Source organism: Hyla sarda, chromosome 9, assembly GCF_029499605.1.
Source record: "Hyla sarda isolate aHylSar1 chromosome 9, aHylSar1.hap1, whole genome shotgun sequence".
NCBI classification, from domain to species: domain Eukaryota; kingdom Metazoa; phylum Chordata; class Amphibia; order Anura; family Hylidae; genus Hyla; species Hyla sarda.
Window position 1 is genome coordinate 13,961,489 of NC_079197.1, and position 25,885 is coordinate 13,987,373.

The window sequence follows — 25,885 nt, forward strand, 5'->3', positions numbered from 1 at the left end:
TATTGACACCTCTGTCCATTTTAGGAACTGTCCAGACTAGGAGCAAATCCCTGTAGCAAACCTCTCCTGCTCTGGACAGTTCCTGATACAGACAGAGGTGTCAGCAGAGCGCACTGTGGTCAGACAGAAAGGAATAGTATACAGCAGCTGATGAGTACCGGAAGGATTAAAAATTTTAAATAGAAGTAACTTAAAAATCTGTTTAACTTTCTGGCACCAGTCGATTTGAAAAATAATAATAATAATAATGTTTTCCAGTGGAGTACCCCTTTAAAGTAACTGCTGTTTCCCATGAAAAACTAGTTTTGAAAGTTTATTACTATGTGATATATGTTATATGGTGATTATTATTGAAATATTCCACATCCTTTCATAAAAGGGTACTACACTGCTTTAAAACAGTGAATAGGAGATGAGTGTCTGATCGCAGGAGGTCCGATTTCTGAGACTTCCTGTGATCTCTAGAACAGGGCCCCGTCTCTCCCTGTGCATTGAGCAGTATGTCGGCATGTGCCCCATGCATTTTTAATGGGAGCGCCAGAGATACTTGAGTGCTGTACTTGGCTATCTCCGGCACTCCTATAGACACACCGCTCCATGCACAGGGAGAGACGAGGCCATGTCGTAGAGATCATGGGGGTCCTAGAGCTCAGACCCCCTGCGATTAGTCATTTATCTCCTATCCTGTGAATAATTTTAAAGTAGTGGAGCACCACTTCAAAGGGGTTATCCTAACTTATATGATTGGAGGGAGTCAAACCACTGGGACCCCCACCAATCACAAGAACCAGGGTTCCTTCTCTCCCTCATTAAAGGACTGCAGAAGATAGCCAAGCAATGCTGCTCCAATCACTTAGGAACAAGTGTGATCAATGCCAGTCGGACCCCCACCGATCAGATACTCATTACTTATCTTCTGGAGAAGTGACACGTTTTAATTTTGAACATCTACATCTGTCTATAAAAGAGAAATGCAATAACTTTTCTAAAATTTGCCCTTATCGGGGTTGTCCATTCTAAACAACCCATTTTTTTTTATTAGAAGGGGTCTTAGAAATTTTTTAAGGTTGCCATACATGAAATAAAGAGTAAAAACGGTAAACAGGCCCATATTATCAGATGTCACTACGGTAATATGTCTCGTCGGACAGCAATATTCACAAATAGAATATAGGACAATTAAACTCCTTTCCCATCTGATTTGGACATGCTATCATACAGGCCTGACATGGTGCAAAACAATTGTTTCCCATCTGATTTGGACATGCTATCATACAGGCCTGGCATGGCGTAAAACAATTGTTGGCCATCTGATTTGGACATGCTATCGTACAGGTTCGCATTGCGTAAAACAATTGTTGGCCATCTGATTTGGACATGCTATCGTACAGGCCTGGCATGGTGTAAAACAACTGATGCCCATCTGATTTGGACATGCTATCGTTCAGGCCTGACATGGCGCAAAACAATTTTTTCCCATCTGATTTGGACATGCTATCATACAGGTCTGGCATGGCGTAAAACAACTGTTGCCCATCTGATTTGGACATGCTATCATACAGGCCTGGCATGGCGTAAAACAACTGTTGCCCATCTAATTTAGACATGCTATTGTACAGGCCTGGCATGGCGTAAAACAACTGTTGCACATCTGATTTGGACATGCTATTGTACAGGCCTGGCATGGCGTAAAACAATTGTTGGCCAACTGATTTGGACATGCTATCGTACAGGCCTGGCATGGCGTAAAACAACTTTTGCCCATCTGATTTGGACATGCTATCGTACAGGTCTGGCATGGCGTAAAACAATTGTTGGCCATCTGATTTGGACATGCTATCGTACAGGCCACCGGCATGAATATCCTTTGTTGTTATGTAACGTTGTAAGACTAACAAAGGCTTTTTCTCTCAAGACTTCCATGGTGGGTGCGCCATATCTTTTTTGGATTGATTTACTGTGGACCTGGCCTAAATTATCTAAGGAACCTGTTCAAACTATAGGAAAACCATCAATAGTCAAGTTGTATTGTAATTTGCAACTTGCTGGGTCTGTCTTCCTCATTGGCGGTACCATTCCTGCAGGTGGTCACCATCTTACTCCTCATCCTGCTGTGACCAGCCATGGACTGCTGGGGTCGTCCTTTACAGTCCAAAGCTAAGCGTTTCTTCAGAAGGTTTTTCCCAGTCTTCTCTACCATTGATGTTGTTATCAGTCGTGACTGGAATTACAATTGAGGATTCGGGAAGCAGCAGCCTCGAAAATAAAGCTCTTAGAGAAAGTATTTTGCCACAAGGTATCCGACAAGAAGGCAAACAAGGACTGTACACTTACAGAATGTAAATGTGTCACTTCACTTGACATATTGAGGTAATAAACAGGACAGATGGAATGTTCTTAGTATAGGTCCAAGCCCAATGAAATTCAACAAAAAGGTTAGACAAAGGGCAACGTGTGACTATTTGTAAAGATACCGGGGCACAGATGTCTGAAAACATCTTTTTATTCAAAATTTCTATATTATTATTTTGTCAGGGGGACGAGATTCCTTCTAAAAGTTACTTGCAATACTGCTTTCCACCACCAGCAAGGGCTTCTATATTACATAGATAGCAATGTAACAGCGCCCCCACTTCTAATTATCAGGATGTAATAGCATTTATTACATTCTGCACATGTTGCTATTTTTTAGTTGTATGCAGTACAGGAATTAAATATTAAGTCCAAGAAAACATTATTCTACAGAATTTCCTTTTATTTTGTAAACTTGGAATACTTTGGAGGTTTACGCCATGGAAAGTAGCCTAAGGCCGTAAGAAATGGTAACTAGACTAAGCACTACACTGAGGTCACTGGACATTGATAACATCTACCGCACCATGATGAATCCTGCAGTCACTTTAAGAACCTCTCTTATCTATTGGTATTACATCAATGGAAACTATAGAGCTTGGACATTGTGTTTGTTAAGACCTATGTATACAAAGAATCTATTTTGCAATGTGACTGATAAGGCTGGGTTTTAGTGCAGAATAAGTAATGTAATGTATGTACACAGTGACCTCACCAGCAGAATAGTGAGTACAGCTCTGGAGAATAATACAGGATATAACTCAGGATCAGTACAGGGTAATGTATGTACACAATGACCCCACCAGAAGAATAGTGAGTACAGCTCTGGGTAAAATACAGGATATAACTCAGGATCAGTACAGGATAAGTAATGTAATATATGTACACAGTGATCTCACCAGAAGAATAGTGAGTACAGCTCTGGGTATAATACAGGATATAACTCAGGATCAGTACAGGATAAGTAATGTAATGTATGTACACAGTGACCTCACCAGCAGAATAGTGAGTACAGCTCTGGAGTATAATACAGGATATAACTCAGGATCAGTACAGGATAAGTAATGTAATGTATGTACACAGTGACCTCACCAGCCGAATAGTGAGTACAGCTCTGGAGTATAATACAGGATATAACTCAGGATCAGTACAGGATAAGTAATGTAATGTATGTACACAGTGACTCCACCAGCAGAATAGTGAGTACAGCTCTGGAGTATAATACAGGATATAACTCAGGATCAGTACAGGATAAGTAATGTAATGTATGTACACAGTGACCTCACCAGCAGAATAGTGAGTACAGCTCTGGAGTATAATACAGGATATAACTCAGGATCAGTACAGGATAAGTAATGTAATGTATGTACACAGTGACCTCACCAGCAGAATAGTGAGTACAGCTCCGGAGTATAATACAGGAATGTCCCCATGTATAATATAAAGACAATATACTGCAGTCTACTATACAAATAAAATGTATTTTGGACTATAGTGAAGTATATCCTCTCTTCTATAAGGTATACATTACAATGTATGGAATGCACAGTACAAGGATTACGAACCACAGAGCTGACACTCTAACCCATCAACTATGAGAATCTGATGATTCCCATAAATCTCCTGTTAAGTACCCAGCCCTCGGCATACTGTCCCACAATGGAGCAGATCAGGCGGGGTTCACTTACTTCTTTTCTGACAGGGGATGCTATAAATTTAAGTAAACTAGCCAGACTTTCCTTTTGAAGTTTTTTTGTGCTGTGATGAAAAATAGCAAAATGTCAAAATGGAAAAGATGAAAATAGCTTGAGGCTGGGAAAGTCTCATCTGTTTAACTCAGTCTCCTGCCAGGGGGTCCCAGGATCGCACCCCAGTGTAAAAAAAAAAAAAAAAAAGTAAGCCCCCACTTCTCCATGTCTGACATCAACCAGATAGAATCTACAGGTAGTCCAACAAGATGGACCCTCCCAGTACAGAGGGGGGGGGGGGGGTCTCTCTTCTTTCTACAGGGCATATGTGAGGGGCAGGGAGGCAATAAAATGTAGTTTGTTTAGTGAGCCCGGCCACACCTGCTTTTTTTGGGGGCTGCGACCATCACTATAGAAAGTCAATGGTAAAGGTACCAGCAAGGAGTAACAACAGGACTCCCAACGTCCGGTCTGCTCAGGGCCATGGTGGGGGTTATCCCATTTCTTCTAATCCTAAATTACTGGGAATTATCATCTGCACAGGTAAGAGCATGTGTCACGTATTGTCATTGGACCAGTGGGCCATCGGCTGCTGTGGAACTACAAGTCTCAGCAGTCAGTTGAAATCTTATGGGGTTAGTTCGCATGCGGTAGATTTGTTGCAGTGTTTTCCAACCTCCAGCTGTTGCAAAACTACAACTCCCAGCATGCCCGGACAGCCGTTGGCTGTCCGGGCATGCTGGGAGTTGTAGTTTTGGAGCGGTTGGAGGCACCCTGATTGGGAAACGCTGCTTTAAGGATACGTTTCCAGTCAACTTATTTCATTTATGTGTTTATTTATTTATTTAATTATTTATTTGTTTTTTTTTCATTATTTAATGTATTAATTCATTCATTCGTTGTCTATTTATTTAATTAATTCATTCTTTATTTATTTCATTCATTATTTATTTATTTTTATTTCATTATTGAATGTATTAATTAATTAATTCATTCATTGTCTATTTATTTCTTTCATTCATTATTTATTTAATTATTTATTTATTTTTATTTAATTATTTAATGTATTCATTCATTCATTCATTGTCTATTTATTTCATTCATTCTTTATTTATTTCATTATTTATTTAATTCATTATTTATTTATTTTTATTTCATTATTTGATGTATTAATTAATTCATTCATTCATTCTTTATTTATTTATTTATTTCATTATTTATTTATTTCATTATTTATTTTTATTTCATTATTTGATGTATTAATTAATTCATTCATTCTTTATTTATTTCATTCTTTATTTATTTATTTCATTATTTATTTAATTATTGAATGTATTAATTAATTAATTCATTCATTCATTCATTGTCTATTTATTTCATTCATTCTTTATTTATTTTTTTCATTCATTATTTATTTATTTTATTATTTATTGATTGATTGATTTAATTATTTATTTATTTGTATTTTGTCCATCAAAAATTGCCAAAATCTTTTTTTCTTGTGTTTTGGAATTTAAATTTTATTTAATTTTTTATTATTATTTTTTTTTTATTTATTTTATTGTTTGTGTTTTTTTTATTTTAGTTAAAACTTCTTTTTTATTTATTTATTTTTTTTAACATTCACGCAGGTAAGGCTGGGTTCACACTGAGGAATTTCCAAGCGTAATTCCGCTTAAAAATTTGGGAAATTTCGGTGTCGCATTATCCCATCGGAATTTTGATATGCATTGCAAATTTTTCAGGAATTAAAAAACATCTGATAGAATGAAATAAGTTGACTGGAAACGTATCCTTAGAGCAGTGTTTCCCAACCAGGATGCCTCCAGCTGTTGCAAAACTACAACTCCCAGCAATACCAGACAGCCATTGGCTGTTTTGCAACAGCTGGAGGTTGGAAAACACTGCAACAAATCTGCCGCCTGCGAATTAACCCCATAAGGTTCCAACTGACTGCTGAGACTTGTAGTTCCACTGGCATGCTGGGAGTTGTAGTTTTGCAACAGCTGGAGGCACCCTGGTTGGGAAACACTATCATAGACCATAGTTTGCAATACAGCATTTTTTTTTATAGTTTTCAGACAGGTAATGCAAAGTCTTGTTTAGTGAATGGAAATACACCGTGGATTACGGTAGTAACCATGTACGTCATCTATAAATCGACACCCCACAACATTGTCAATTTCTAACGTGAAATGTTTGCAGATTTATGGACAAGTCCAAATCTGCAATAAAATCCACAAGAATTGCCATTATTCCAGAGGAGCGTCCTGCTTCTCATGGTCCTCCAAATACAACACAACAGGGGAAGCACAGCAGGACCAGATGAAAGCCATAAGCCAAGACATAAGTACAGGTAGTAAAACATCAATCATCAAAGCCATGATCTGTCCTATGACCAATGTAACTCCTGACAGGCTGAAGGAAAGCCGAACAATTTACTAAGTGACTGGAGACTGCGCCATTCCAGACCCGGGGAAGGTTCTCATTACTTTGCTCAGGGAAACCCCTTTGATGGTCCGTAAAGGATGTTGTCTGTTCCTCCCCATGAAGGTGATGAAGACACACTTCTCGTACATAGTCTGGACACTGTATTGTTTATCTGGTACTTCGCTTCAACGTGTTACTTCCTTGGCCCTATTCAAGCCCTGTTAAAAGATTAACAAGGGGGACAGTAGACTAAAGCGTTCAATTGTCGCAAGATCTATCATTGAACTGTAGACCTAATGATTGCCCTATACGTTTTATTTCATTTGGTAGAATTCTACCAGGAAGTGACAAAACTTATTATTGTGGTGACAGGGAATTGTGGTGCAAGGAATTCTTATCAATTCGTGACGCCAGGGCAACGTTAGCCTATACACGGTCCGAGGTGGAGACAGCTTCTCCTGGGCCAGAGACGGGGGTAAGAAACATGTCAGGTTACGGATAACTGCCTTTTACTGAGCAGGTGCAGATGGTAATACACACAGTACGGAGCAGAGTAACCCTGGGGAGCCCTGTTGCCTTGCTGGGACTTATGGTGCTTTTCATCCACTTGATTGATATAAACTTTAGACTTGAGACTGAAAGATTTCCAACACTGACTAGGATTCTGAAAAGGTCCAATTACTATCACCGCCAGGGCTTGACTCACCACTGTATGGGGGAACACTTGCAGAATGGTGGGGCTGATTTGAGAAGGTATTTTCTTAGGCTTCCCTGTAGATTCACCCCACGCAACTTCCACCTCCTTTGCACACTGTACTCAGCACAAGAGCTTGCCTTTAAACTGCTATATATACTACACTATATACTGGAGAATTAAGAGGTTTCCATTGGGCAGACAGGGTCACCTGGTTAACACTGCTCCTCTCTCTCTCTCTTAAAGGCATAGTACACAAATTACACAATACACAGTGAATACAGTAAATGTTATAAAGTGCTGGAACATATTAAATTATAATAAACGTTTTTACAGTGCGGCCAGCGCTCATTTCATAGTCTATGGGGCTTCCAAGTATTGCCAAGCACTGAGCTCGGCAATGTTCAGAAGCCAATATAGAGAATGAACAGAGAGCTGACTGCGCGTGTTCATTGCACTCTGTTCCTTCCGGTGCCCATTTAGGGTCTACAGACACACACACCCCCCCCTCCGTTCTGCTCTATGGGAACACTGCATCTCCGCCTCTCCCTTAGAGATACATGAAGGGGGTGTGTTGGCCATGGCGTCATGCTGCGGTCGCAGCATGAGCTGCCGCAGAGCCGGGGCCCTGTATAGGAGATCGCAAGGGGTCCCAGTTTTATGGGGGGAGCGTTTATTGAAAAAAAAAATTCCTGTTTTTATTTACCTGGCTAACCCCTTTAAAGCTGGTCATACATGTTAGAGCTGTCAGCTATCTCTCCCAATCCTCCCATACACATGCACACTCAGCTAGGACAAGTGTGCTTGTACTTTTAATGTGGAGAGGTGAAAGAGCCCCTGTCAGACACCTCTGGCAGCAGCCTATCTTGTAGAAAATAAAAGGATTAAAGCAGTACTCCGGAGGAAAAAAACAACGTTTTTCAATCAACCGGTGCCAGAAAGTTATACAGATTTTTAAATAACTTCTATAAAATAATCTTAATCCTTCCAGTACTTATCAGCTGCTCTATTCTCCAGAGGAAGTTGTGTAGTTCTTTCAAGTCAGATACAGAGCTCTGTCTGTGTCAGGAACTGTCCAGAGTAGGAGCAAATCCCCATAGCAAACCTCTGCTGCTCTGGACAGTTCCTGACACGGACAGAGGTGTCAGCAGAGAGCACTGTGGTCAGACTGGAAAGAACTACATAACTTTCTCTTAAAGGGGTATTCCAGGCAAAAACTTTTTTATATATATCAACTGGCTCCGGAAAGTTAAACAGATTAACTTAAACAGTTAAACAGATTTGCAAATTACTTCTATTAAAAAATCTTAATCCTTCCAATAGTTATTAGCTTCTGAAGTTGAGTTGCTGTTTTCTGTCTAACTGCTCTCTGATGACTCACGTACCGGGAGCTGTGCAGTTCCTATGGGGATATTCTCCCATCATGCACAGCTCCCGGGACGTGAGTCATCAGAGAGCAGTTAGACAGAAAACAACAACTCAACTTCAGAGGCTAATAACTATTGGAAGGATTAAGATTTTTTAATAGAAGTAATTTACAAATATGTTTAACTTTCCGGAGCCAGTTGATATATATATAAAAAAAAGTTTTTGCCTGGAATACCCCTTTAAAGTTTGTTAAAATTCAATGTGCCTCCTGGGTCATGACCCCAGATGTTGCAAAACTACAACTCCCAGCATGCCCGGACAGCCGTTGGCTGTCCGGGCATGCTGGGAATTGTAATTTTGCAACACTGGGAGGTCCACAGTTTGGAGACCACTGGACTATATGGTACAAGAAGATATTACGTGATGTTTACAGGTTGTCTTCTTTTCCCCAGGGTCTTCAGTCTAACACATCACAGAAGGAGTTAGGGGGGCATGGAGCCATCGCTGAGCAGACCATGGACGCCACATTCCATAAATACCTGAGTGAGCTGGACCTGACGACGCTGAAAGAAGAAGGCTTCATACCCGCCTCTGGTCAGAACGCGTTTCATGTCCCCGGTTCCGTCGGAAAAGCAATAAAGAAGGACGAACTCTACAAGAAACCAGACCCGACTGAAGAAAACATCACGACGGAGAAGAAGGAGAAAGATCCAGTCGGGACGGGACAGCTCGCCATTGACAAACTCACCGGTGACATGGTAGACCTTACCAAAAACCACACCGTCACCAAACCAAGCCCCTTGCCGACTCCCATGATGAACGCGTCCTACAATGTATCGACAAGTACTACAGCGCCGGTAGTCCATAGACACGAGAAAACAGGGACAACAATGCGACCTACCTCATCCAAAGATGACTATACGACAGGGGGGTCAGGAGACTCCGGAATTCAACAGGTTAACTATCCTTCAAGTGGAAACGTAAAGAAGATGCCTGTGCGGGGGTATCCAGGACCACGCGGCCCCCCTGTGAGTAATGCTTTGTTCTTTGTTCACTACTGCCTTCATATGCATGAGATTCTGTCTTATAAGATTCCCAGTCATGTTCTAAGGCTGCTTAGGCCTCGTTCACGTTGCCGTTGGACTCCCCTATTAGGCAATCCCGTCAGAACGAACGGAGCTTGGCAGAGATAAAAAAGAGTGCATGCATTATATTTTTTTCTCCGCTAAACTACCGGTTCCCCGGTTCCGGACTGTCAGTGTCTGCTGAGTTCCACCTGTTTCGGGGTCCGTTCTGCTCAAGAAAAAAAAAAAAGAGGTGAACATACCCGGAACAGAACGGAAGACAACGTCAATGGGAACCTAGCCGAAGAAGAAAACAAAGCATTGACTTAAAGGGGTTGTCCAGGAATATAAAAACAGAGCTAATTTCATTTTAAAAAAACACTCCCCGTCTGTTTCCAGGTTGGGTGTGATTCTGCTGCTCAGTTCCATTGAAGTTCCATTTCCTTTGGAAAACTTTTTTTTTTTTTTTTTTTTTTAAATCAACTGGTGCCAGAAAGTTAAACAGATTTGTAAAATTACTTCTTTTAAAAAATCTTAATCCTTCCAGTACTTTTTAGGGGCTGTATACTACAGAGGAAATGCTTTTCTTTATGGATTTCTCTTCTGTCACGACCACAGTGCTCTCTGCTGACACCTCTGTCCATTTTAGGAACTGTCCAGAGCAGGATAGGTTTGCTATGGGGATTTTCTCCTGCTCTGGACAGTTCCTAAAATGGACAGCAGAGGTCAGCAGAGAGAGCACTGTGGTTGTGACAGAAGAGAAATCCAAAAAGAAAAGCATTTCCTCTGTAGTATACAGCCGCTAATAAGTACTGGAAGGATTAAGATATTTTGTTAATAGAAGTAATTTAAAAATCTGTTTAACGTTCTGGCACCAGTTGATTTAAAGGAGAAGAAAAAAAGTTTTCCACCGGAGTACCCCTTTAAAATCCAGGATTAGAAAAATAAAGTTACTTTCTTCCAGAAACAGCGCCACTTTTGTTCTCAGGTTGCGTGCGGTATTGCAGGTCATTTCAGTTGAAGCGAATGGAGCTGTGTTGTAATACCGCACACAACCTGAGAACACTTGTGTCTAAAATGGCATAAACTGGGCCTTGCTATAGGTGAAATTTACCATCTTTAATAAGTTTACTAATTCATAATACAAAATGTACACAGTAGTGGCATCCAACCTTTAGCTTAAGCAAGACTACAACATCCAGCATGCGCTGTCTGGACACGCTGGGATATGTAGTTTTGCAACAGCTGCAGAATCAAAGGTTGGAGACCACAGTTTCAAAAGAGACAGTGTAAACCCTGACCCCTAGTGGGTAGAATAGAGAAGACAGCCAATGTAACAAATCATGGGTGGGCTGTAGATTCTTATTTACCCCAGTGTAGTGGTCTCCAATGTCTGTCCGGGCATGCTGGGAATTGTAGTTTTGCAACAGCTGGAGGTCCATAGTTTGGAGACCACTGCCCAAGAGTATTAGGAGAGCGCATCCTTCAAACTTACAATGCAAAAAATTTCTTTTATGCATTATCTTTTCTTTATATTGCAGGGTTGCCGTGGTCGTCCTGGGTTTATTGGTCCTAAAGGCGATAAGGTAAAGTAAAATTCTGCATATAAGTCACTTTATATGACATGAAAAGAATTGGGGGGGGGGGGGGGGGTGGTTATGATGGCCCAGAACAGTGTTTCCCAAACGGTGTGCCACCAGCTGTTGCAAAACTACAACTTCCAGCATGCTCGGACAGCCAATGGCTGTCCGGGCATGCTGGGAGATGTAGTTTTGCAACAGCTGGAGGCACCCTGGTTGGGAAACACTGGCCTAAAAGTTTTATTGGATCCTATTGATTTTCATTACAGGGGGATCCTGGTGTGATGGGACGAGTGGGGATGACAGGGAATCCTGGGCCCCGAGGACCACCGGGATTACCCACCATAATGATATGGAGCAACTCTCCTGAGGACTGGGCAGCATTCTATGTAAGTCTATGTAATTTATTGACAATTATTGCCGAATACCAAGTCTGTATATCCCCACTGGTTGTGTGAATACCTATGACAGTGTTTCCCAATCAGAGTTGCAAAACTACAACTCTCAGCATGCCCGGACAGCCTCCGGCTGTCCGGGCATGCTGGGAGTTGTAGTTTTGCAACAGCTGGAGGCACCCTGGTTGGTAAACACTCTTTTCCAGCATGGTTGACCTGACACCATACCAATGATGTTTTTTTTTTATTCTCTTCCAGCAAACATCGTTCTATCAGCTGCTGCATGCCGGCTGGCCTGTGAGTGTGCCCTACACAAGTGGCCTGACCTCTTGGTACAATGGACCCTCTTCTGTCCTCTAGTCTTCTTTATGGGAAAATTACTAAATATAATAGTAAAAAATCATTGCTGGGTTCACAAACTACTCCAAAATCTCCCTGTCCCCTTTTCCCCTTAACAATGCTGCAGTATAAGGGCCTACAATTATATGTGGGGGCAGTAATGGGGTCTACAACTATATACCGGGCAGTATAGAGGCCTAAAACTATATATGGGGGCTGTATAGGGGCCTAAAACTATTTATGGGGGCGGTATAAACAACTATATATGGGGGCAGTATATACAACTATATATGGGAGCAGTATAGGGGCCTACAACTATATATATGGGGCAGTATAGGGACCTACAACTGTATGTGAGGGCAGTATAGGGGCCTAAAACTATATATGGGGCAGTATAGGGGCCTACAGCTATATATTGGGGGTCTACAACTATGTATGAGGGGCAGTATGGGGGCTTATAACTATATATATGTGAGCAGTATGTGGGCCTACATCTGTTGTACTCTATATACTATATATATATATATATATATATATATATATATATATATATATATAATCAGAAAGTTTTATTAAAATGTATAATTGGTATACTCCCCCATATATAGTTGAAGGCCCCTATACTGCCCCCATATATAGTTGTAGGCCCTTATATTGCCCCCATATATAGTTGTAGGCCCCCATATATAGTTGTTGGCTCCCATATATAGTTGTTGGCTCCTATACTACCCATATATAGTTCCAGGCCCCAATATATATTAGGGGGCTTTATAGGGGCCTACAACTGTATATGGGGGCCGTATAGCCACTAACAACTATATATGGGAGCCAGCAACTATATATGGGATCCTCCAAATATAAATGGCAGTATAGGGACCTACAACTGTTGTAAGTCTTCACATATAGTTATAAGCCCCTTCTGTGCCCCCATATAGTTGTAGGCCCCCTTTTCTCTATATGCTCCAATATAAGTACCACTACTGGCAGGGGTCAGGACCTACTGCTCTGGCTGAAGGACTGAAGCTGACACCAACAGTAGTTAAGTTTACTGTCTCGGGTGCCCGCTCCCGGTTCCAAAACATGGTCTAGGCTCGAGCTCGTCTCTCCTCGGGGTGGGTGTCAGGACAGTTTAGAAATAAATTAAAGAACAAAACGAAACTGTCCCATTCAAAACGGAATGTATGGTCAGCTTTATTATCATTGGGGTCCATTACACACAGTTGTTGTCAGTTATTCGATTGGTCCAGCCCGGCCGTCCTGGTTTCCATCATTTAACAAAATCTTATCCTGTAATGTACATTCTAAAATAATAATAAGATTTGCAATTTTATTCAAAGTGGAAAAACTCTCTGAATCCATAGCAACCCCTGAGCTGCCATTTTGCTATTTTTGTAAAATGGACTTTTAAACAGGCCTTTGTTACTATGGACACCACTACTGCCACCTCACTTTTTGCATATATGTATAGTTAGTAATAGTTACAGCTAGTCATCTTTCCATAAACAGTGGAGCGACATACAACCATACTGTGCACTGTATTGTAGCCGCATGGTGAAGTACCTGAAGAACACATAAATAGTAAGTAGTACACTGAATGGCCACTTTATTAGAGCCCGCTGCCCTCATACAATAGGATCTCTCCTGTATGGGCATTAGACCTGTGACTCAAGCATATGATCATGTGATCAGATTTCTGCGTATTCATTTTTCGTGTGGATCGGTGCTAGAATAGAGGCCATGATGTCACTGACAACCTTGGGGGGTTTTCTCATGTAACAATGTGAAGAATATATAGAGAATGGGGAGATTGAGGGACAACATCCAGTGAAAGGTAATGACAGGAACACATGAAGCACAGTCAGGAAACTGCAGCTGAATACAACGCTGGTGTACGACTAACATGTCTGAATGAACAGCTCGCTGCTTCTGAGCACAGATTGGAAGTAACAGAGAACAACCAGCTCTAGAGCCATTGGAGCTAAGGAAAACAAAAAAGGCAAGACTCCATGGGGAAAAGAGTAAAATTTGTATCTCAGAGCAGTGGAGAAACATGGCCTGGTCAGATGGATCCAGATCTCTATAGAGAAACATGACCTGGTCAGATGGATCCAGATCTCTATGGATAAACATGGCCTGGTCAGATGGATCCAGATCTCTATGGATAAACATAGTCTGGTCAGATGGATCCAGATCTCTATAGAGAAACATGGCCTGGTCAGATGGATCCAGATCTCTATAGAGAAACATGGCCTGGTAAGATGGATCCAGTTATATGTAGAGAAACATGACCTGGTCAGATGGATCCAGATCTCTATAGAGAAACATGGCCTGGTCAGATGGATCCAGATCTCTATAGAGAAACATGTCCTGGTCAGATGGATCCAGATCTCTATAGAGAAACATGGCCTGGTCAGATTGATCCAGATCTCTATAGAGAAACATGGCCTGGTCAGATGGCTTCAGATCTCTATAGAGAAACATGGCCTGGTCAGATGGATCCAGATCTCTGTAAAGAAACATGGCCTGGTCAGATGGATCCAGATCTCTGTGGAGAAACATGGCTTGGTCAGATGGGTCCAGATCTCTGTGGAGAAACATGACCTGGTCAGATGGATCCAGATCTCTGTGGAGAAACACGACCTGGTCAGAAGGATCCAGATCTCCGTGGAGAAACATGACCTGGTCAGATGGGTTCAGATCTCTGTAGAGAAACATGGCCTGGTCAGATGGGTCCAGATCTCTGTGGAGAAACACGACCTGATCAGAAGGATCCAGATCTCCGTGGAGAAACATGGCCTGGTCAGATGGGTCCAGATCTCTGTAGAGAAACATGACCTGGTCAGATGGGTCCAGATCTCTGTGGAGAAACATGGCCTGGTCAGATGGATCCAGATCTCTGTAGAGAAACATGGCCTGGTCAGATGGATCTAGAACTCTGAGGAGAAACATGGTCTGATCAGAGGGATCTAGATCTCTGAGGAGAAACACGTTCTGGTCAGATGGATCCAAATCTCTGTAGATAAACATGGCCTGGTCAGATGGATCCAGATCTCTGTGGAGAAACATGGCCTGGTCAGATGGATCCAGATCTTTTTGGAGTAACATGGCCTGGTCAGATGGATACAGATCTCTATAGAGAAACATGGCCTGACCAGATGGATCCAGATCTCTGTAGTGAAACATGGCCTGGTCAGATGGATCCAGATCTCTATAGGGAAACATGGCCTGGTCAGATGGATCCAGATCTCTGAGGAGAAACATGGCCTGGTCAGATGGATCCAGATCTCTGAGGAGAAACATGGCCTGGTCAGATGGATCCAGATCTCTGAGGAGAAACATGGCCTGGTCAGATGGATCCAGATCTCTGAGGAGAAACATGGCCTGGTCAGATGGATCCAGATCTCTGAGGAGAAACATGGCCTGGTCAGATGGACCCAGATCTCTGTTAAGAAAAATTGCCTGGTCAGAAGAACAGTACTCGTATAGTCATGAATTGGCTTCAGGAACATCACAGCGAGGTGTCCTTGCGTCTTTAGCCTTTAGTCCCCAGAACATCTCTAGGTTAGAACAGGCTGTTCAGAGCATGTCAGGACCGCCAACTAATGAGGCGCTGCAAGAAGTGATCCTGTTTGCAAAGCCCGATATTACTGCACAACGATTTTGTCCCCTAGTGGGATCTATGCAGTGATGAAGGCCAAACAAGGTTCTGAAGGCCGACAAGGTGCAAAGTGCTACTAAATGTGAGGCTCTAATAAAGTGGCCATTTATATGTGCTACCATCAAGCAACCTCGAGCTGTAGAGCTGATGATCTCCCTCAAGATACCCGTGTGCTTCAAGATACAAGAGTAAAATCTGCAGTTGTAAACCACGTACAGTATAAGTAGTCATGTATAAGTACTATATACCTGTACTGTAAGTATATACCTGTACTGTATACAGCTATTTACTAAGCCTCACGTGTCCAAACAAGCTGACACCGCAGGGCTTTTACAGAAGAAATTCTTGTGGTCAGTGTTATTTCTTACAGGTTCTACCCTACATACCTTCTTGTAACAGTCTATATTACATTTATATTCTAATAAAATATCATAAGCAGAAATCCAGCCTGTATTACACCTCCAACCTCAATCCAAAAAGTTTAACTGTTTACTCTATATATTAATATTATTTCATGTTAGCTAGCTTCTGTTTTATGGGATTTACTCTGATATTGACCTTTTTGCCTTTCTTACAGAGAAGACGTGGTCCAACAGGTCTCCCTGGTATACATGGAAGGCCCGGCAATCCGGTGAGAAATCCAATATACCTTCCTATATAGAATTATTATTTTTTTATTAATATAATCATTTTAATTTAAGGCTAGGGCTATATGGCAACTTTGATCATGACACTAGATCACCATTTCACAGTTAATTAAACATACAGTATTTCTACCTGGGTTTAACATAACTATGCAGTTATAGCATTTAAACTGATCGTGGCCATCTAAGGACAAGTTTCGTGTATTTTCTGGGTTTAATCAAACATAGTTATTTTACCTGGGTTTAATATATCTACACATTTAAAAGCATTGAGGGTTTCTTTAATATTTTGAGATACTGTCACAAATCCTGTTGCAACTCCCAAGAACCGAACTAATGAAAAGTTCACTCAACTCTAATCAACACCTATAGATCTATAGATACCACATGTGACAGTAAATGTGAGGAAAAAGATTTACATATTTTCTTACTTTATTTGCAGGGTATGACCGGATCCCCAGGTTGGCCAGGCGTGAAAGGGCAGCGTGGTCACATGGTATGGAATTTTTTGGGATGAATCGTCCCTTATTACTTATTAATAGAAATGTGCAGCCTTGCAATAACAGTTGATCTCTGGGAGCCTCAGCTGCTGGACCTGCAGTTATCAGTTAATACCCATTGGGTCCTAGAGGTGGAGTTCTCCACAAGGGCAGTAATATGGCAGTACTTGCTTGCTGCGCGTCCTCTTCTGGCATATAAAGCTATTTTTCCATCTTATTTGCTATTACTGCAATACCTTATTTTGGTACCTATTTGGAACCAGAACTTCAATGTCTCCCTCCTTTTTTCTTCAGGGCTCCCTCTAGAGATGAGCGAACTTACAGTAAATTCGATTCGTCACGAACTTCTCGGCTCGGCGGTTGCTGACTTTTCCTGCATAAATTAGTTCAGCTTTCAGGTGCTCCCGTGGGTTGGAAAAGGTGGATACAGTCCTAGGAGACTCTTTTCTAGGACTGTATCCACCTTTTCCAGCCCACCGGAGCACCGGAAAGCTGAACTAATTTATGCAGGAAAAGACATCAACTGCCGAGCCGAGAAGTTCGTGACGAATCGAATTTACTGTAAGTTCGCTCATCTCTAGCTCCTTCTATGGTTGCGATTATAATAATTCCTTTATTTACTGTAGCACCAACATATTCCACAGAGCTGTACCAGAGTTTGTCATCACTATCAGTTTGCTTTTTGAAGTGTGGGAGGAAACCCGTGCAAACACAGGGAGAACAGAACATAAAAAACCTTTTTGCAGATGTTGTCCTTGGGGGGATTTGAACCCTAAACTCCAGCAATGCAAGACAACTGTGCCGACCACCGAGCTACTGTGTGTTTACTCTCTATTTATATGGCAGGGGTTACCGGGTCCTCCAGGGACACAAGGACTATCTGGCACTCCAGGAAGGGATGGAGACCCTGGGCTAGATGGGAAACCGGGATCTCCAGGAATAACAGGCCCAAAGGTGAGATTTACCAAAAATTACTTCAGCATTTGTATCAGTATTCAGTTAAAGGGCTTATCTAGGAAAACATTTTTTTTATATATATGAACTGGCTCCAGAAAGTTAAACAGATTTGTAAATTACTTCTATTAAAAAATCGTAATCCTTTCAGTACTTATGAGCTGCTGAAGTTGAGTTGTTCTTTTCTGTCTAAGTGCTCTCTGATGACACCTGTCTCGGGAACTGTCCAGAGTAGAAGCAAATCCCCACAGCAAACCTCTTCTACTCTGTGCAGTTCCCGAGACAAGCAGAGATGTCAGCAGAGAGCACCGTTGCCAGACAGAAAACAACAACTCAACTTCAGCAGCTGATAATTATTGAAAGGAATTAAGATTTTTTTACAAATCTGTTTAACTTTCTGGAGTCAGTTGATATAAAAAATAAAAAAATAAAAAAGTTTTTTTCTGGAATACCCCTTTAAGGGCAGGGTTCAAATTTAAAAAAGCAATTTCCATATTTTTTAATATTAACATGAATTGTGCTGTGCATATTCATTCAAGTGATTTCTTCTTATTAGTATTCGGCAGCTAACAAGTACTGGAAGGATTAAGATTTTTTAATAGAAGTAATTGACAAATCTGTTTAACTTTCTGGCATCAGTTGATTTAAAAAATAAAAGTTTTCCACCGGAGTACCCCTTTAAAGATTTTTTTTTTTTTTAAGGATAAAACAGGCACAGGTAGAAAAACCTCTGACGCGTTTCACTGCGTGAAACGCGTCAGAGGTTTTTCGACCTGTACCTGTTTTATCCTTAAAAAAAAAATCCTTAATAAAGAGTTAAGAAGTTTTACCTGAACACCGGTTGCTGGACATTTCTTCTTTGCATGGACTTTGCTGCTTGATGCCAGGGCGGTGCCGGAGGCTCCGCTACACAGGTGAATCCGTTTGGCCGGAGTGTAGCTGTTAGCTGGTCTTGGGTGCAAAATAGTCTAGCACCTGCTCTATCAGAGAGGCCTCCATGCACGTAAGAGAAATAATTGGTTCTGCCAAAAACATCAGGGATGGCCAACTTTACAGGTCATGATTTCAGGATTTTCTTGGCATTTCAATGGTTATATATTTATGGACAATGCATCTTCCATCACCACAAGCCTTGAATCATTACCTCTTGTGGGGCCTCGTAGACCATTGATGACAGTGTCCCAACCCTCTCACCGCGTTTGCCAACATACTCAATCCTTTGTTTTCAAGGGAGATAAGACCCCTCTGGCCAGAGTTTACCCTCCTCTCTCCATTGAGGACACTTACATGCCTTGTGCACCTAGCGTACGCATGTATACGATTAAAGGGGTACTCCGCTGAAAAAAAAAATTTTTTTAAATCAACTGTTGCCAGAAAGTTAAACAGATTTGTAAATTACTTCTATTTAAAAAAATCTTAATCCTTCCAGTACTGATCAGCTTCTGTAAGCTCCAGAGGAAGTTCTTTTCTTTTTGCATTTCCTTTCTGTCTGACCACAGTGCTCTCTGCTGACACCACTGTCCATCTCAGGAACTGTCCAGAGCAGAAGCAAATCCCCATAGCAAACCTTGGACTGCTCTGGACAGTTCCTAAAAATGGGCAGAGGTGTCAAGCAGAGAGCACTGTGGTCAGAGTGAAAGGAAATTCAAAAAGAAAAGAGCTTCCTGTGCAGCAAATAGCAGCTGATAAGTACTGGAAGTTTGGATTAAGATTTTTTTTAATAGAAATCATTTACAAATCTGTTTAACTTTCTGGCACCAGTTGGTTTAAAAAAAAGATAATGACAAATAGTTGTACAGGAGATGAATGTGCTAATTAGAGATGAGCGAACTTACAGTAAATTCGATTCGTCACGAACTTCTCGGCTCGGCAGTTGATGACTTATCCTGCGTAAATTAGTTCAGCCTTCAGGTGCTCCGGTGGGCTGGAAAAGGTGGATACATTCCTAGGAAAGAGTCTCCTAGGACTGTATCCACCTTTTCCAGCCCACGGGAGCACCGGAAAGCTGAACTAATTTACGCAGGAAAAGTTATCAACTGCCGAGCCGAGAAGTTTGTGACGAATCGAATTTACTGTAAGTTCGCTCATCTCTGGTGCTAATCTTTCGGGAGGCAACAACCTGTGTGTATGGGGCAATGTAATAGCAAAAACATAACATGTATTATTTTATTTTCAAAGGGAGTTCAAGGCTTTAAAGGAGATCAGGGCCTTCCTGGAGACAGAGGAGATGAAGTAAGTCCAGACTAAATATGTAGTATTTATAGTATTTATATACGGTATATCATTGTTAACATAACCCCAAATGTCACCGTCATTCTATATCTAGTACTAAGGGTTAAGAAAGACTTGTTTTTGAGCTAGAAGTAGACAAATATGGTTTCCAGTTGTGGCTTTGGGGTTTGTTCTTGACATCTGGACCTAGTAGGTTATTTTGAGGTCATAGAAAGTAAATGAGATGGTATAAGAACCTCCGTACTAAGCCATGAGAATACAAGTCCTTGACTCTCGGAGACAAGGTGAGGACTTGGCCCGGGGGGGTATTATAGAAGCGCTGCCAGTGACTTTCTTAGAATTTATGCTCTGACCTGTAAAACGGAAGTGCAGGGCTCCATCTAGTTATAACCCGAAGGCTGGCTATTACTGCCATACCTGTCACTGTAATCACCCGCCTCAGGTACAGACCATTTGATCCTATAGCGTTAGTTTGGTGTAAATATTTTGTTCTCTTTGTTGTAACAACTTGTTCTAATCCTACGTAATACTTCATATATTCACATTTTTTCTTGAACTAGCTATAGATAAAAAAAAATATATATATATATATATATATTTCATGGACACCGATGTGGGGAGCCACGGTGATGGCGGGACCACGGGGTGTAGCGGTGTAGGCGGATGGGGCAGATGGTATTAACCAAAGGGGCAAGGTGTTATTAACCCCTATTGTTCGTGATGCCAGAGTGGTTTTTGGGTATCGAGAACCACCCAAGCGATCTCTACGCTATCCCGATGGCTAGGCAACGAAATGAGAGTCCTTGAAAAGGTTATGGTTTAACGGAGGCTCTACTGAGGTCAGACAGTGGTTATAGTCTCTACAGCTCGGCCAGAATCCCAGAGAGGTGGCCAGGAACACAGAAGGACCTCGCAGCTTGCTGGGACCAATTATACTTGTAAAAGACTTGAAAAGATTCTTGACTTTAGGCTTGACTAGACTGTAGGCCATGACAGCAGACTTAGACTTGACTTACTGGAAGTGACAGTGGATTTGAGGCCTTCCAGGTAGCTGGACGCTATCACTGAGACAAGCTGAGCCGGAAGCCCATAGGTCAACCTGCGGGTCATGTGTTAAGCTGGTACCCTCTGGGTAACATAAACATCACATGTAACATCTCACAGGTCCTTTAGACAATTACATTAGTCCTCCAAAGGTCTTTTATACTGGCTATACATTAGTACAATAAATAACATTAAAGTAACAGCAGGGGACACTGCATGAGAGCCCCCAGGTCACTAAGGGACTCAACCTGACAGGGCGTAAGTGTAGTGCAGGACTATGTTCTGTACTGGGACATAACACAGACAAATGTTTAGTCGGACAAAGTAATAGTAATATCATCCAGCGGGAAAATACAAAGCAACAAGGTTTGGTCAACAAGATCAAACACATCGCAATTTTAGTTACCATCCTGCCCCAAAACCGGCGCTTCAGGGTAGATAGGCCAGGGCCGTCAGGGCTCGAGCTCGCTGCACACTCTCCTGACCATCCAGACGTCCTACTGCTTTGCTCCTGTGGGCGCAACATCAGGGGCATCACTCGTCCCAAGTCCCAGAAGCCACCGATGCCGGCTGCCACTTAAGATCAGGTAGCACAGGGTGTGGCCACTTAAAGAACAGTGACTATCGGTGGCTGCGGGCAAAATAGGACAAAATCATAAAAAGATGGGACAGTCTTAAAATAACAATAGAAAAAAAACGTGACTGTTCCGTTTAAAATAGGATGTATGGTCAGCCTATGTATGGGGATGTCCTGACTGTCCCGAAAAGACTGTCCCAAAAAAAAGGGATGGGCATGTTAAATTTCACCATACCTGAGCCTTTCCTTCTCACACTTGTAAGCTGTCACCAGTGGTGGCTTATTACATTCTCTCAAGTAAGAACCAGGCTGGGGCATGGATTTTTGGCACCTACCTAGGCAAAAGCTAATTTTGCCGCCCCTTGACTCCGCCCATTGGCCTGCCCTTTGACACTCCCCACCCTACTACCGGGGTGACACACTGTAACAAGCCCCCTCCCCATATAATTAGCTTACTACCGGGGTGACACACTGTAACAAGCCCCCTCCCCATGTAATTAGCTTACTACTTGGGTGACACACTGTAACAAGCCGCCTCCCCATGTAATTAGCTTACTACCGGGGTGACACACTGTAACAAGCCCCCTCCCCATATAATTAGCTTACTACCGGGGTGACACACTGTAACAAGCCCCCTCCCCATGTAATTAGCTTACTACCGGGGTGACACACTGTAACAAGCCGCCTCCCCATGTAATTAGCTTACTACTGGGGTGACACACTGTAACAAGCCGCCTCCCCATGTAATTAGCTTACTACTGGGGTGACACACTGTAACAAGCCCCCTCCCCATGTAATTAGCTTACTACTGAGGTGACACACTGTAGCAAACCTCCTCCTGGCTGAGCGAGTGGTTGGGATGCTGGTTGTCTAACTTTCTTGCGGCAGTCAGAGTGGCGCCCCCTATCAAAAGGGCGCTCTAGGTCTAAATCCTGGTGTTTATGCTGGAAAAGCGCTGAACACATGGAAACAGGGTGGTCTCTATGGGATCCAGCCGTATCTTGTGACCTCATGTCTCTTGAAACTAAAGAGCTTGTATGTGTTTAAAGGGGTACTCCGGTGGAAAGCATTTTTTTGTAATCAACTGGTGCCAGAAAGTTAAACAGTTTTGTAAATTACTTCTATTAAAAAATCCTTCCAGTACTTATTAGCGGCTGTACTTTTGTTTTTGGATTTCTTTTTTTCTGACCACAGTGCTCTCTGCTGACACCTCTGTCTGTATGAGGAATTGTCCAGAGCAGGAGAGGTTTGCTATGGGGATTTTCTCTTGATACGGACAGGGGTGTCAGCAGAGAGCACTGTGGTCAGAAAAAAAGAAATCCAAAAACAAAAGTACTTTCTCTGTAATATATAGCCGCTAATAAGTACTGGAAGGATTTTTTAATAGAAGTAATTTACAAAACTGATTAACTTTCTGGCACCAGTTGATAAAAAATTTTTTTTTCCACTGGAGTACCCCTTTAATCTTATCTGCCACAGGTACAGATCAATCCCAGCCATAGAGGTTCTTCTTCTAAGCTTCTAATAAAATCCAACTCATTAGATTGTTGGCTGAACCCTTAGAATGATAGTGGGTAAAACCAACAATATAACACTAACTAGAGATGAACGAACTTACAGTAAATTCGATTCGTCACGAACTTCTCGGCTCGGCAGTTGATGACTTTTCCTGCATAAATTAGTTCAGCTTTCAGGTGCTCCCGTGGGCTGGAAATGGTGGATACAGTACTAGGAGACTCTTTCCTAGGACTATATCCACCTTTTCCAGCCCACCGGAGCACCGGAAAGCTAAACTAATTTATGCAGGAAAAGTCATCAACTGCCGAGCCGAGAAGTTCGTGACGAATCGAATTTACTGTAAGTTCGCTCATCTCGAATTCTAATCTTTAAAAAAAATTATATTTATATAAATTTGTGAAAATTGTTCATATATATTGACTCTGGTCTTCTCCGCATGTAGGGTTTTCTTGGAGCTCCTGGATCCTGTGGGGAAAAAGGTATCAAAGGAATAAAGGTAACCTGACCCATGACGAAATTCACATTCACATACACAATACATATTGTCAGTGTTCCCCAACCTATGGTTCTCCAGCTGTTGCAAAACAACAACTCCCATCATGCCCTACCAGCCAAAGGCCATTGAGGCATGCAGAGATTTGGAGTTTTGCAGTGGTTTGGAGAACACTAATTTAAAGGGGGGTACTCCGGTGGAAAACATTATTTTTATTTTTATTTTTTTTAAATCAACTGGTGCCAGAAAGTTAAACAGATTTGTAAATTACTTCTATTAAAAAATGTTTACCCTTCCAGTACTTTTTAGCAGCTGTATGCTGCAGAGGAAATTCTGTTCTTTTTGAATAAATTTTTTGTCTTGTCCACAGTGCTCTCTGCTGACACCTCTGTCCGTGTCAGGAACTGTCCAGAGCAGCATAGGTTTGCTATGGGGATTTTCTCCTGCTCTGGACAGTTCCTGATACGGGCATCAGATGTCAGCAGAGAGCACTGTGGACAAGACAAAAAAGAAATTCAAAAAAGAAAAGAATTTCCTCTGTAGCATACAGCTGCTTAAAAGTACTGGAAGGGTAAAGATGTTTTAATAGAAGTAATTTACAAACATCTGTTTAACTTTCTGGCACCAGTTGATTTAAAAAAATATATATATATATATTCCACCGGAGTACCCCTTTAAGCACTGTATAGGAAGCACAAACTGTTATAGGCCAATGATCTCCAAACCATGCAAAACTACAACTCCCAGCATGCTCGGACAGCCGTTGGCTGTCCGGGCATGCTGGGAGTTGTAGTTTTGCAAAAGTCGGAGATCCATAGTTTGGAGACAGATTTTGCCCTTTAGACCTTCGCTAGGAACAGATTGAATTTTTATTTTTCTTCTATTAAAGGGGTACTTTGGTGGAAAACAATTATTATTATTTATTTTTATATTTTTTTTTTCAAATCAACTGGCTCCAGAAAGTTAAACATATTTGTAAACTACTTCTATTAAAAAATATTAACCCTTCCAGTACTTATCAGCTGCTGTATGCTCCAGAGGAAGTTGTGTAGTTCTTTCCAGTCTGACCACAGTGCTCTCTGCTGACACCTCTGTCCATGTCAGGAACTGTCCAGAGCAGGAGAGGTTTGCTATAGGTTAAATTGGAAATATTCTGACCAGTTCAACCAATTTCCATTAGTTGTATCTCATTATGTTGTAAAATACACCAACCAACAACCGCGACTCCGTTGTTATATTATGAAGTAAGTTACCTGATAGAAACACATTTTGATACCGGGATAAAGGTTACATTTTTTTTTCTTTTTTAGGGCACAAAAGGAGAACCCGGGCCCATGGGGCTCATAGGGGCGCAGGTAAGCACTAGCCTTCCTTCCTCTATCCCATCCTTATATCCCATCCTTATTCCCCTGACCTCATATCCCAACCTCATTTCCTGACCTCATATCCTGTCCTCATATCTTGTCCTCATATCCCGACCTCATATCCCATCCTTATATCCCGACCTTATAGCCTGTCCTCATATCCCTTCCTCATATCCTGTCCTCATATCCCAACCTCATATCCCGCCCTCATATCCCGTCCTCATATCCCTTCCTCATATCCCGACCTCATATCCCATCCTTATATCCCAACCTTATATCCTGTCCTCATATCCTTTCCTCATATCCTGTCCTCATATCCCAACCTCATATCCCGCCCTCATATCCTTACCTCATATCCTGACCTCATATCCCATCCTCATATCCCGACCTCATATGCTGTCCTCATATCCCAACCTCATATCCCGACCTTATATCCTGTCCTCATATCCCTTCCTCATATCCTGATCTCATATCCTGTCCTCATATCCCAACCTCATATCCTGTCCTCATATCCCAGCTTCCTATCCTGTCCTCATATTCCGACCTCATATCCTGTCCCAATATCCCGTCCTCATATCCCGTCCTCATATCCTGTCCTCATTTTCCAGCTTCCTATCCCATCCTCATATCCCGACCTTATATCCTGTCCCAATATCCTGTCCTCATATCCCAACCTCATATCCCGTCCTCATATCCCTTCCTCATATCCTGTCCCAATATCCTGTCCTCATATCCCAACCTCATATCCCGTCCTCATATCCTGTCCTCATATCCCAGCTTCCTATCCTGTCCTCATATCCCGTCCACATATCCGGTCCTCATATCCCGTCCTCATATCCCATCCTCATCTCCCGTCCTCATATTCCAACCTCAAATTACATCCTAAAATACCAACCTCATATCCCGCCCTCATATCCCGTCCTCATATCCCTTCCTCATATCCTGTCCTCATATCCCAACCTCATATCCCGCCCTCATATCCCATCCTCAT

General features: G+C 42.0%; 1 protein-coding gene across 1 annotated transcript in view; it reads left to right on the forward strand.

Moving 5' to 3' along the window:
• LOC130291779 (collagen alpha-1(I) chain-like) overlaps window positions 1-25,885 on the forward strand; it is a 233,582-nt gene that overhangs the window by 144,264 nt on the left and 63,433 nt on the right. Inside the window, exons 7-16 of the mRNA XM_056541029.1 lie at window positions 8,985-9,560; window positions 11,138-11,182; window positions 11,446-11,565; window positions 11,830-11,868; window positions 16,146-16,199; window positions 16,655-16,708; window positions 17,559-17,666; window positions 19,845-19,898; window positions 23,480-23,533; window positions 24,841-24,885. Coding sequence (XP_056397004.1) covers window positions 8,985-9,560; window positions 11,138-11,182; window positions 11,446-11,565; window positions 11,830-11,868; window positions 16,146-16,199; window positions 16,655-16,708; window positions 17,559-17,666; window positions 19,845-19,898; window positions 23,480-23,533; window positions 24,841-24,885 — 1,149 coding nt within the window. The remainder of the gene's footprint in view (window positions 1-8,984; window positions 9,561-11,137; window positions 11,183-11,445; window positions 11,566-11,829; window positions 11,869-16,145; window positions 16,200-16,654; window positions 16,709-17,558; window positions 17,667-19,844; window positions 19,899-23,479; window positions 23,534-24,840; window positions 24,886-25,885) is intronic.